Genomic DNA, 13,590 nt, shown 5'->3' with positions numbered 1-13,590 from the left:
TGAGATGGAGGTGAAGAGTGGAGAGGAGGAGTCACAGTTAGTCATTCACTCCCCTGAGAGGGGGGCGTGTGTGTGAGAGAGAGAGAGAGAGCGCAACGTGAGGGGCGGCAATAGAAATGTTAAATAGCATGTGAATAGTGAATATAGACACCATATGTCTCTGTGTGTGGGGGGTCAAACTGGTGGTCTGTTGTCAAGCCTCTATTGAAGTCCTAATGGTTAATTTCCTATGCTTCTCTCTCGCTCTCTCCCTCTCTCTCTCTCTAGCTCATTGTAAGTCTATTAACAGCAGTTTGATTTGGTTAATAATGGCTTCATGATCTCAGTTTACTGGGGCGAGGAGGAACGAGGTTTAGATTCAACTAGAGAGAAGGCCAGTGAGCTTCAGCCAGTAGAAGGTAGAAGCGATGGTCGGTCGGTGCTCAACTGGGACGACTTGCATCAGAGAAAATAATACCTTGGCACTTCAGGAGAGACTACCCAAATAGAATATACCTGAGCACTCGACTGGTCTGCACGCGTTTATTGTTTCATAGGCCTGTCACAATTATTACGTAATCTTCATAATCGTTTCCATGTTGAAAAATGTTCATATATGTACAAACATTAAAAAATGTTTTAGTGGAAATATTTGTCTAATATGTCAGTAATTTCTTTGTATATTTAGCTTATGTGTCATATCTGCCATGTGCAACTTCGAAGCCTAAAAGCCAAACAGAAATGTAATTGTCAACGACAAAAAAAAAACACAATTAAATCGTTAATCGCAATTATTTGAGTGACAATTAATCGTCATGTAAAATGTCATAATGGTGACAGCCCTGGTGCTCAAGGACATTTTATTTGGGTCGTCTCCTGAGGTCCCCAGGGATTATTTATTCTGAGGTTTAGATTTAGTAAGTGTTAATAATAATAAAGGTCTTAACACTTTCCATGCCAGGGCCAAAATGGCCCCAAGGTAGCTGTGCCAGGATTTTGTATGTTTTTCTTTACTATGCAATGAAAAAAAAATGTTTTTTTTTTTTTTAGATTTTTTTCCCCACAGAAACGGACACAGTTGTTATGATTCAGTGGCAAAAATAATGTTGTCAATCAGACAAATGGTTCCAGAGATAGAGCTGAATGAATCAAAAAAAGTGTCCATCCACTAGAATGGACACACATTTTCTCAATCAGCTAAACGAGGGAGCGAACACACAAACAGAGAAAAGCATCTCTCTGATCTCAGGTCAATTTGACATCTTAAAAAAAAAAAAAAATGAAAAAAAAAAAAAAAAATGAAATGAAAATGATTCTCGTCAATCTACCTCTGTGGCATGGAAAGAGTTAAGAAACCGTCTCTCTCCTATCTTTCTATCTGTCTGTACCTTTGCCTACCTGTAAATCCATACTTACCTATGTGTGTCTGTCTGTCTGTCTGTCAGGAGGTGAGACCATAAAGAGCATCAATCAGCAGAGTGGAGGTCACGTGGAGCTACAGAGGACTCCTCCTCCGTCCACCGACCCAAACACCCGTGTCTTCACCATCCGGGGAACTCCACAGCAGATAGACCTGGCCAGACAGCTCATAGACGACAAGATCGGGGTAAAAACAACAACAACAATGCACCTCATGTATCTGCTAATCCAAGGGTGGGGGTCCCCAAATGATTAGTCAATCACTCATTCACTGCGAAGAAAACCTTCCCCGATAGGTGAATGGAAAGCAAACATACCTGATGTCAGGGGTTGACACTAAGGTCTCAGTGGCACTTGCCCATCGGGCAAGTACAGGTTATGTTCTACTTGCCCGAAGGTAATGCCCACTTGCCCGAAAAGTAAATTGTCCATTATAAAATGATAGGTAAAGATTTTAATTACCACTGAATTTAACTTATTTCTTTACTTTCTGGGCCTGTGTGATAAAACATGTCACACTTCAATACCTCCAAATCCAAAATCCAAATACCTACATACTGTAGCTACGATTGAATATGTCTATGGTTTCACACAGTAGCCACAGTAAAAACATAGGTAAATAGTGCTCTTATTTTACATTCCACAGACCAGAAGACAGATCGCACTGGCCACATTCAGGTGTTTAGACAGATATCTCGTGTTGTGTTTATAGACGTTTGTGTCCCCTCTCAAATGAGCACTTGTCCGGTCGGGCAACCTGAAAGCCACCTTCACCTGCCCTGACGTTTTATTTACCTGCCGGGGGCAGGTGGGCAAGCATTAGTGTCAATGCCTGCTAATGTACTTAACTATTAAGGATTTGGGGTTTAATACTGACATGTCAGCCCATGAACAGCTTCAAAATAAGGTACAATCAATGGGAAAAACCCTGCCGCAAATTATCTAAATAATTAATTATATAGAAAGTTAATACTAACCTAATCTGACCCAACTAATCCCAAACTGGTATCGATCTGACCCAACTAATTCCAGCCTAGTGTTAATCTCACTCAAGCAATGCTAACCAGGTGTTAATCTGACCCAACTCATTTTAACTTAAGCGTTATTCTCACTCGGCTAATACTAAACTAGTGTTAATCTCACTCGACTAATCCTAACCTAATGTTAATCTCACTCCACTAATGCTCACCCATTGTTAACGTCGCCCCAACTATAAGTAAATATTTTTAGCTTTTATTCATTTTGGGATCTCATGTGAATAAAAACAGAACATCCATTAACCGTAACATGCTACTAACCTAACACACCTAGTTCAATGTACTGAACTCTAGGGCTGTCACGACGCGTTGTGAGCTTGTAGATCGGCTATTTATCATCAATATTAATACTATCAATATTATTTTTTAAAGTATAAAGTTGTCAAATATGTCAGTAATTTCTTTGTATATTTAGGTTGTGTCATATCTACAGTACCATGTGCAACTTCAAAGCCTAAAAGCCAAACAGAAATGTGATTGTCAATGACAAAAACACAATTAAATCGTTAATTGCAATTATTTCAGTGACAATTAATCGTCATGTAAAATGTCATAATCGTGACAGCCCTACTGAACTCCCTCCTTGTCTTCTCTCTATTCCTGTCGCTGTCTCCTCTCCTCCATGTCTCTCCTCTCCTCCATGTCTCTCCTCTTCTCTCAGGGATCTGGTATTATGAGTAATGGAGGATTTGGCTTCAGTCCTTTCACCCAGGCTCCTGCTACGCACCAGAAGTAAGTCGCCCACAATATAGAGCTTTTATTCCAATACTGTATGTGTGTTCTTCTGGACTGGTCATTGTGTGTTTGGCACTAAACGGTGGGTTAGTTTGTCACTGGTTGTTCGGGGTTGTAAAAAGAATCGCGGTCCTAAAATGTTGGATGTCCTCAATAGTAATACAAAGTGTGTGTGCGTGTTTTAGCTGTGGCAGCGGTCAGACCTTCATGGCTGGTGGATGGGGGACGACCTACCAACCCAACTGGCAAAACTCTGCTCAACAGGACCCTGGTGAGATGCTTACGAGCGCACACACACACACACACACACACACACACACACACACACACACACACACACACACACACACACACACACACTTAGACACACCTGGAGTTAATGTCCTGCATGCTAAGGCTGTGTATGTGTGTGCGTGCGTGCGTTTGTGTATGTGTGTGTGTAGGTCATACAGGCCAAATGGACATCTCTAAAGCATGGCAGCAGTACTATAAGAAACTAGGCAAGTCCACTTCCATAATATACACACACAGACACACACACACACACACACAGCTCCAGCACTACAGAGATACAGATACATCTGTGTGTGTGTTTGTGTCCATGTGTAATGGTGTGCGTGTGTAAAGGAGTATGTATGTGTGTGTGTGTATGTGTCCATGTGTAATGGTGTGCGTGTGTAAAGGAGTATGTGTGTGTGTGTGTTTGTGTCCACGTGTAATGGTGTGCGTGTGTAAAGGAGTATGTATGTGTGTGTGTGTGTGTATGTGTCCATGTGTAATGGTGTGCGTGTGTAAAGGAGTATGTATGTGTGTGTGTGTGTGTGTGTTTGTGTCCATGTGTAATGGTGTGCGTGTGTAAAGGAGTATGTATGTGTGTGTGTGTGTATGTGTCCATGTGTAATGGTGTGCGTGTGTAAAGGAGTATGTATGTGTGTGTGTGTGTATGTGTCCATGTGTAATGGTGTGCGTGTGTAAAGGAGTATGTGTGTTAGAGCTTGAATTGGGCCTGAAAATCTGAACCCAACCTTGAACAATGCGCAGAACAGAAACATGACCGCTCTGTTTGTTGAAAGGTTGGGTGAGACATCCGTTGCTTCCCACATCTCTATAACTAGTCGTTAGAAGTCTATAAAGACGCTAACAATGTGCTTAAAGTTTTGGAAAGGAATTGCTCTTGCTCTCGGGGGATATGGAAGTGTGGCTGAAGTTTAAGTATCAGCAAGACTGTATGGTATTGTCTTGCAGCTACGCGGCTTTATATACTTTTACCATTAAAAGGATCTCTATAGGTAGTAATTTCATGGAAGTACATGGAGCGACATTTGAATAGAAAACAGATAATAAATGGATAATAAGTGCTAGTAAATTTAAGGAAACCTACCAAAAAATCCAAAGGGCAACCAATATAGTTATTTAGGAAAGTATTTAGTACCTGAAAACAATGTCGTACTTAATTTGACAATTCATATCATCTCTGTCGGGTGGAAAACTGTTTTCAAGATTCAAATAAAAGAAAACGCGCCTCGTTTCAAGCTTGCAGATCTGCTATTTTTTTTTTTTTTTTTTTTAATTTTTATCCCACGATTTTGTAACCCATTTTCACAAAGTGCCAATTGCCTATGTAATCCTGGGCTCTGCTCTCCCTCTGCCGCGCCTGGGGAGACAACGGACTGACCTCATGCCTCCTTCTATGCTTGAGTAATCCAAGTTGCTTCTTTTCACCTGACAGTGGGGATTTCCCCGGTTTGGACGTAGCGCGTGGAAGGAACACGTTATTCCAACCAGTTCCTTTCCCCTCCATTAGGCACCCCGGCTGGCCAGAGGGAGGAATTATTGAGACCAGGATTACTGCATGTTTTTGTGAGGGTATCAACCCTAGGACACACGGGGAGAACACGCAAACTCCACACAGAAAGGCCCTTATGCCAACCCCACGTAGGGTGTGGGCGCTGATGACGCGGAGGAGGGAACACGCCCACAGTGCCCACAGCGCCCCCCAGTAGATCTGCTACTTCTGACATTTTTTGTGACACTGTAGTATGATCAAGTAGGGCGTTATTATTAACTCATCTACTGCCATTTAAATATGCCGTCTTTGGGATTTCCCCGCCAGAAGTCTCCATAGACTTCCATGTAATTTATAGTGCACAGATCATGCACACCCATGCACAGATCATGCACCATGTTTGTGCAGTTTGTTCACAGCTTTCAAACAAAAAAATCCGATTGGAAATCCGTTCAGGCATTCTTGAGATAATACCCATTATGTTTTACATGTTATGTAACCAAAATGGCTGCCCTGTATGAAAGATGGGTTTTTTTTATTTTTATAACTCGTCAAACTAGTCATAAGCAGTGGATGAGTTAACGGGGGGGGAAAAAACAGTTGGTTAGAAACGGAGATAAGAGGTTTCTGCCTGACAGTGACGATATCCAACTGTCTAAACGTATAGACTGTTGTGTACTCACGAAGAAAGTACTTACCGTAATGCTGTGTCTAGAAAGTACTTACCGTAATGCTGTGTCTAGAAAGTACTTACCGTAATGCTATGTCTTGTGTTGCAGGACAACAGAGTCAACCTCAGAACATGATGAGTGACTACAGCAAAGCCTGGGAGGAATACTATAAGAAACAGAGTCTGTCTATCTATCACTGTCTGTGTGTCTGTCTGTGTATTTTTGTCTGGCTTTCTGTCCATCTTCTGACTGTATCTGACTATTAGGCCAGTTGGTTCTCAACATGTTCAGGCCGTGAACCCCCAAAATAACTATTTGAATCCCCGATAAGCACTTAGAATTCAGGAGTTGAGGCATTCAATTTAGTTTGACTCGGTTCCACATTATTATTGCCTTATTATTTGACTATTTAATTGTTTTCTTAAATTGTCACTTCACTGTCATCTGGTCCCAGACCCATAGGTTGAGAACCTCTGTATTAGGGTATGAGCGAAAAAAAATATTAATTAGATATGATTGACTGTATATCAGATAGACTATCTGACTTTCTGTCTGGCTGACCACCAAACTACACTTGGTCCTTATTGGAAAACGAGCAGTTCTACTAGCAAGTTAATTAGATAAATTAGATGTTGACCCGATCATGTTACACGACTGTGTTAATAAGTTAATGGTACACTACCACGTTAACCCTTAAACATGTTCAATAAACAAACATATTGTAAATATTTATTGTGAATATTTTTACAATACCCTGTTAACCAGTTAAATGTTAAATGTTTCAATACTTTTTTTTAAATAATAAAAGACATGAAAGGTGCTTGGTTGACACAACATCAAGTGTTAAAAGTAAATTACCGAGCACATTCTTACTTACTGCATTTTATTTGAGTAATAATAACTCAGATTTATATAGCGCTTTTCTAAGTACCCAAAGACGCTTTACATGGGGGCAAGAGAAAGCCAAAAACTAAAAGCTACTTTATTAGAGAAATCACCTTAAAAATAAAGGATAAAACCATTAAAAACAATTAGGATCAAAAGGACAGTGGAGTGAGTTAGCTGGGGTAAGCAATATGGAAGAGGTGAGTTTTGAGGGCGGTTTTGGAGGTTTGTAGGGTGGGGGCCTCTGAGTGTTTGGGGGAGTGCATTCCAGAGGGTTGGGGCAGCAAAAGCTGTCACCCCAAGTACGGTATGTGGTCTTGGGGACTTCGAGGAGATTTGCATCACCAGACCTGAGGGAGCGGGAGGGGACATAGCGATTGAGGAGGTCTGAGAGGTAGGGTGGAGCGCCTTGTAGGTATTTAATAATACTTTGAAATGGATTATTTGTTTGACCGGGAGCCAATGGAGGTCACGGAGGACTGGTGTTATGTGGTCTCTGGATCGGGTACTGGTGAGTAGGCGGACGTATTGAAGTTCATTGAGGACTTTGGAGGTGGTGCCATGGAGGATACTATTGCAATAATCGAGACGGGATGTTATGAAGGCATGGATGAGTGTTTCAGCTGCAGAGAATGACAGAGAGGGGCGGAGACGGGCAATGTTTTTGAGGTGGAAGAAGGCAGTTTTGGTGACTTGGTTAACATGGGGGAGGAATGAAAGTGTGGTGTCGAGAATGATGCCCAAGTTACGGACACGGGTGGAGGGTGTAACAATGGAGCCGTCAATGTTCAGTGAGAAGTTCTGGGTAGAGCGGGTGAGGGAGTTTGGACCAATTATGATGATTTCCGATTTATTACAAGTTAGCTTGAGAAAGTCTGTGAGGCAGGCAGTGAGTGTGGAGTGGGTGGTTGCTGTGATGGTTTTGGTGGAGAGGTATAACGATCATTGGCGTAGCAGTGGAACTGAAGTCCATGGTGACGGAGGATTTGACCAAGTGGCAAGGATGTAGATGATGAAGAGGAGGGGACCCAGAACTGAGCCCTGGGGGACACCTTGGGTAACTGGAGTAGTGGAGGAGCTGCAGTTATTTATGGAGATGAATTGTTGCGATCAGAGAGGTATGATGTTATCCAGGAAATGGCAGTGCTTGTTAAACCAAGGGAGGACTGAAGACGGGTGATGAGTATGGAGTGATTAATGGTGTCAAAGGCGGCACTTGGGTCAAGGAGGATTAGGATGGAGAGGAGGCCGTTATCAGCAGATGTGAGAACGTCGTTGGTGACTTTTATGAGAGCGGTTTCGGTGCTGTGTGATGAGCGGAAGCCAGATTGGAATGATTCAAATAGGTTATTGGATTCCATGTGTGATTTGAGCTGGGATGCAACAGTGCGTTCGAAGATTTTGGAGAGGAAGGGGAGGTTGGAAATGGGCCGGTAGTTGGTGGGGGAGATGGTTATTTCAGTGAAGGAGGTGAGTGGGTGGCTGGATAATAGAGGAGGGGCCGGTTCAGATTCAGGTGTGGACATGGAAGGGGTGGCCAGTTCTGTATGTATGGTGTTGATTTTTGACTGAAAAAATTATAGAAATGTTTCACATTTGCTGGTGGTAAATGAGGTGGTGAAGGTGTCCATGGGCTTGAGGAATTTGTTGACGGTGGAAAACAGTGCCTTAGGGTTATTGCTGCCGGATTGAATGACGGAGGAGTAGTGGGAGGTGTAAAAATGCCTTCTAAATTAGTAGTTAGTTGCAAGGACCCCCAAAATCTTATGTATTTGGCTGTGGACCCCCATCTGAAAATATTTTGTTTAAAAGATTTTTCAAAAATAGCCAATGTAGGCCTACAAGCTTGCAGTGCGGCACGAAGTGACACGCTGTCCACTGTGTATATCTGCTATTTTTGAGAACTCAAGTCAATAAAGGCCCCTGATTGATCCAGTGCAGCGCCCCCTGTCACTTTCTGGTAGACCTACAACGTAATGTGGATGTTTCTTAGGTTCAGGGTCACTGACTGACTGCTTTACTGTCTGTCTGTCTGTCCGTCTGTCTGACTGTCTGTCTGTCTGACTGCATGCATCTTATCTGACAAACAATACATCTGTCTCTCTGCCAACAATACCTGTATATTCATATGTACTATATGTACTACTATGTTGTTTACTAACGTGTTTGTCTCTGTGTGTGTGTGTGTGTGTGTGTGTGTGTGTGTGTAGGTCAATCCTCTCAGAGTTCAGACTACAGTGCAGCGTTGGCAGAGTATTACAGACAACAGGGACCGTATCTCTGGCCTAGCCAGCCTCAGATACAGGTAGGTACACACACTGTAGCCTACATACATCGTAGCCTGGCAAGCCAGCCCTGATACGTGCTCAGTCACCCATTCCTTCCCCAGTATCAGGTCTGGACTTCGGCATATTGGCACAGAGTATGTGAAATCAGAAAATGATCGGAGCCAATCAGTGACTGCGTTTCAACTGCTGTCCGCACAACAAGTGAAAAGCTTCCCCTGATTGGTCCATGTGTAGATGGTGACGTAGATGCTGCTGCGGCATTTTCAAAACAACAATGGTTGCCCACAAGTGTAACAGTCAACGCTGAAACGATAAAACAAGCAAAAAGTGAAGTTATTTCAGAGTTGGTATCAATTACAACAATTAAAAAGGGAGTATGCGCTAGCGGAGCTCATCGGCCAAAAAGACGTGTTTGTTTGCCGTTCTTCTGACTGGCTGCACTGTGATGACAGATGTTTTGCTACGCTGATTGGTTAGAGGAGTCTTGTCTGTCAAGGCAAGTACTCCCGCCCACTTTTCAAGCTGCCTATAGCCCAAAGGCCAGACTCATATTGTGGGAAGGAACGAGTGAGTGAATGCACAGTTTGAGGCTGGCTTGCTTACATCGTGCCTCGTGATATTCTAGTCCCCCAAGGAATCTGCAGGGGAAAAAAATCTTGATTCTTTGGAGAACAATCCTTCTTTTTAATTTTTATCACACAATTTTGTAACCCATTTTTTCACCCAGTGCCAATTGCCTATGTAATCCTGTGCTCTGCTCTCCCTTTGCTGCGCCTGGGGAGACAACGGACTGACCTCATGCTTCCTTCAATGCATGAGGAGTCCAAGTTGCTTCTTTTCACCTGACAGTGGAGATTTCCCTGTTTTGGACCTAGCGCGTGGAAGGAACACGTTATTACAACCAGTTCCTTTCCTTTCCTTGGAGAACAATCCTGATTCAATTCTTGATTCCGCGGCTTGATAGTTAATATTCCACAGACATTAAAAAAAAGGAAAAAAAAGAAGAATTACCAGTTATCAAGCAAAAATTATTTTATAATATTATAGTAGTAATATCTGGTATGTCGGCACGGCAGAGAAGTCCACTAACAACCGAGCAATCGTCTATAATTTCTGCGATTGCAGATTCCTGGTAGGGACTAATATTCCTGATATGCCATTAATATTAATGCAACCTACAAAGTTACTTGTTATAAGTGTTATAAGTTACTAGTTGGCTAAAGACTGTCCAGAAGAAATGAAGTATCTCACCGTTACTCTGATCTGCTGTTCTATAATCTTAATCAATAAATCAATAAAAAGCCAAACAGTAGTGAACACTGGATCAGTGACAGTGATCCTTGTGGTACAAAACACTGTAGCATCGCTATGCTACTTGCTACTATCGTTTCAGCAATGAACCCTTGAAATGTACGACGAAAATGTTGTTCTGCCTATTTGGGCCACTAGATACAGTCTTGTACTTTGTACCCATTACACGTTTCTTGTTTTTCCTCACATTTCCAAATGCACGTCTCATTTTGCTCCAGTCAAATTTAAAACAACTTAAATTGTGAAACCTTATTATAACCCAGCTGTCTAGATTCTAAAGGAAATCTGCAGTACGGCTCATGGTCTTCTGGAGACGTGAGGGTTTCAAATGTCCCTGTGGAACACTATATCTCAGACACACCGTATTCAGTATTAGTCTCAACTGGCCTGAAAATTAAGTCCCGGCCCTAACTGGGACCTACTGAACTGAGCAGATTGGACCTTTCGTTACAGAGATACTGGCCAAAACATCTTGAAAACCGCCAGTTTCGCCGACGGTGACGAACTAGATACCGAGTAAAGTTCACTTTGAGCTGCATCCAACACATCCACTGCCATTTCTGTTGGTAGTAGATTGTTGTTTTTGTCTTTTCTCTTTTTTTTCTTCTTTTTTTTTTAAGGAACCCGAGGCTCGGCCCAGCCCAACTAATTAGCATACATTTCGCGCCTGGCCCGAAAACCTTGGGTCGGGTAGCGTCAGATTCGGGCAGAATTTGAGAATTCAGGATCCCAACTATGAACACACGTGTTCCCACTGTACACACATTGAATGGACTTGTCTTCTGCTCCAAGCTGACTTCACTTGCTGACTAAACCTCCTGTGTCCCTATAGGATCACTAGATGCTCCGCCTCCCGGCGATGGCTTCAGTGACGGTCGTCAACGAAAACAAGAATTGGCGTTTCTAAGCAACGCGCTCCCTGCTTCCTCTTTCCTTTTGTAGAAACTAAATATTAACACAAATCAAGGACTTTTCTCTCTTGTTTTTTTAACCATAAAAGGCTCATATTTTGTCGGGCAGATTTTTTGGAATAGCCTCTCCGGTCTCAAGAAATATATAACTGGTATTTCTTTTTGTTTTGTTTTTCTTTATTTTTATTTTTATCAAACTTGAAGTTAAATAAATATGTATCCGTGTGACTCTGAACAAATGTAGTTAAAGATCTTGATCTGTATTTTGTCTAGCTGAGAGGCATAGCAGTCTGGACTGGACTGAGAGAATGTTTTAAAGCATGCGTCACTCTGTTGACTTAAAAGTTTTTTTTTTTTTGTTAACTTTTCGTTTTCTTTTTTTTTTTTACCTACAGTAGAGACGTTTTAATGGCATCTTGATTGGCATCGTTAATGTTTTACTGTCGCGGACAAAGTTGTTTTTCTTTTTCTCTCGTTGGTTTTGTTTTGTACCAAGCTGCGAGGTGTGTGGCGCCATCATCACGGAGGTGAAATGAATGAGAGCGTTGTTGTTTTTTTCTTTTTGTTTTGTTGTGATGGTAGTTTCTATTCCTGTATTGTAGTGATGACTTTAGTTTTTATGATGAGAAGTCCTGATGAGCTTGTTTAAAGTCACATTTCATTTTGGAGTCACCCTCTGTCCCTCTACAAGAGACCTGGATCACACAGCAATATCTTTATCTGGATTCACTCGGTCTAGACTGGGTTAAGAATCTGGACTAGCCTAGTCTAATCTGACCTAGTCTAGCGTGGTCTAATCTGGACTTGTTTAGGGTTGTTGTTGTTCTTATTGTTGTTTTTCTGTTGTTGTTTTCCATTAGGACTACTTGGATATGTGATAAACTACATGAACTTTGTTTTAGATGAACTGCTTTTGAAAGATGATATTTAGACTGTTATTTTTACAACGAAAAAAAAAGAAAAATGGAGGAAAATCATAAATGGCCATTTAACTCCCACGACTGAGCTGTATTTTGCCGATTACAGGTCCCCAGAGAGGACAATCTTTGTGTGGGCTATTCTGTGAAAACCAAAGTGAAATGTGCCTTTAAGATGAGAGACTGTGACCAGTGGACCTTCCTCTCTCGCCTCTGTGTGATAATGATTATGATTATGATAATAATGATGAGTTCTCCTGTACAGGGATTCTATTTAAAATCTGTTTATCCAATATTGAATATTCAGCGCTTTTTTTTTTCTTTTTTTTTGTCAATAAGAGAAATATCATTTATGTAAAGTGTTTCATTCTCTCCAGGTTTAAAACGGACTCTATTATTATTTTTTTTCCCTCTCTGTTTAAACGATGATTATGATGTTAAATTCACCTTGTTATGTCACCGATTTACAAACTGAAACTCAGTTATATGTTGTGTTCTCAAGACTGCTAGGCTGGCTGTCTCTCTCTCTCTTTTTCTCTGTCTATCTCTATCTCCCAGACTTGTGTGCGCGTGTGGAGGTTTGCCCCCGGGGTCAAAAGGTTTGTGGAGCGCAGTGTAAACATGGCATTGCAAACAACATCCCGCAGTCCTTTTTTTGTTATCCGGTGCTGGTCTTCACAGCAGCCAAGGGAGAACAAACAGGATTTGGACGATCACATGTTCAGTGGAACCCGTTGTCCAGAGTCAGGAGTAGTTGTAGATCCGTGGTCCTCAAAGACCCTTAGTACTTCTATTCTATCCTGCTATCCTCCCAGGACCCCTAGTACTGCTGTGTTATTATTTTTTGTTATCCTATCAAGACCTCTAGTAATGCTGGTTTCCTATTCTACCAGAGCCCTTTGTACTGCTGGTTTCCATAGATGGCTAGTAGTATGAGGGGGGTGATGTTCCACTGAGCATGTGTGTTAGCTTATACTGTCCATAACTGTCTGTTTTTTCCGACACAGATTTTTCTTTGTGGGCCTCAGCCACTGCCCCCCCTCCCTGAACCACACACACGCACGCTCACTCACGCACACACGGCTTCCCCCACCCCCCCATCCAATATATCTGTACGGGATGGGGGGCGGGGGGGTCAGGTGAGTGTATGTCTGTGTTTGTGTGCACGCGTGTGTTTGTGTGCGAGTGTGTTTGGTTTCATTGATCATTTCTGTTGGTTTTCTAATGGATAAAAATGTCCTTAACTGTAACCTTGAAAATTTTTCTATTAGATTCTATTGACAGATAGTTGAGTAAAGGATCCGTTCGTTGGGACGGCCAGGAACAGCAGGATGATGATGATATGATTAACATGAGGGCTAATAAACAGGCTCATTCTTTACCCCTGATGGTCTTTCCTTCTGTATTCGTCTCAAACTGTCTAAAATACTATGATGTACAGTGTATACTTTATCTCAGTGTTTCTCAACCACTGTGCCTGGGGACCTTTGGTGTGCCCCTGAGAAGGGTCAAGTGTGCCCCTTGAAACTGCCTGGAAGCCAGTATTGTATTCACCATTTTAAAAATGATTTAAACTAGTGAAAACGGCAGATTTACAAGCACACAACGCCTCGCATCGCGAGGCTTGTAAATCTGCCGTTTTCACTACTGT

General features: G+C 42.1%; 1 protein-coding gene across 6 annotated transcripts in view; it reads left to right on the top strand.

Annotated features, from left to right (window-relative positions):
• The window catches only part of LOC308296340 (far upstream element-binding protein 3-like), a 46,698-nt gene extending 33,378 nt beyond the window's left edge, over positions 1 to 13,320 (top strand). For 4 of the 6 annotated variants that reach the window (XM_080739592.1, XM_080739593.1, XM_080739590.1 and 1 more), the window contains 7 exons: positions 1,425 to 1,585; positions 3,097 to 3,167; positions 3,356 to 3,441; positions 3,614 to 3,670; positions 5,736 to 5,807; positions 8,723 to 8,817; positions 10,944 to 13,320. In XM_080739592.1, coding sequence (XP_080595718.1) covers positions 1,425 to 1,585; positions 3,097 to 3,167; positions 3,356 to 3,441; positions 3,614 to 3,670; positions 5,736 to 5,807; positions 8,723 to 8,817; positions 10,944 to 10,952 — 551 coding nt within the window. In that variant the 3' untranslated portion in view covers positions 10,953 to 13,320. The remainder of the gene's footprint in view (positions 1 to 1,424; positions 1,586 to 3,096; positions 3,168 to 3,355; positions 3,442 to 3,613; positions 3,671 to 5,735; positions 5,808 to 8,722; positions 8,818 to 10,943) is intronic. The other 2 variants (XM_080739595.1, XM_080739594.1) reach the window with 1 other exon arrangement.
• The last annotated feature ends 270 nt before the right edge of the window (positions 13,321 to 13,590 follow it).

The sequence above is a fragment of the Nannobrachium achirus genome (assembly GCF_963921795.1).
Source record: "Nannobrachium achirus genome assembly, chromosome: 12".
Taxonomy (NCBI): Eukaryota; Metazoa; Chordata; class Actinopteri; order Myctophiformes; family Myctophidae; genus Nannobrachium; species Nannobrachium achirus.
Note: the sequence above shows the minus strand (reverse complement) of the source record. Positions and strands in the feature narration are given on the sequence as shown.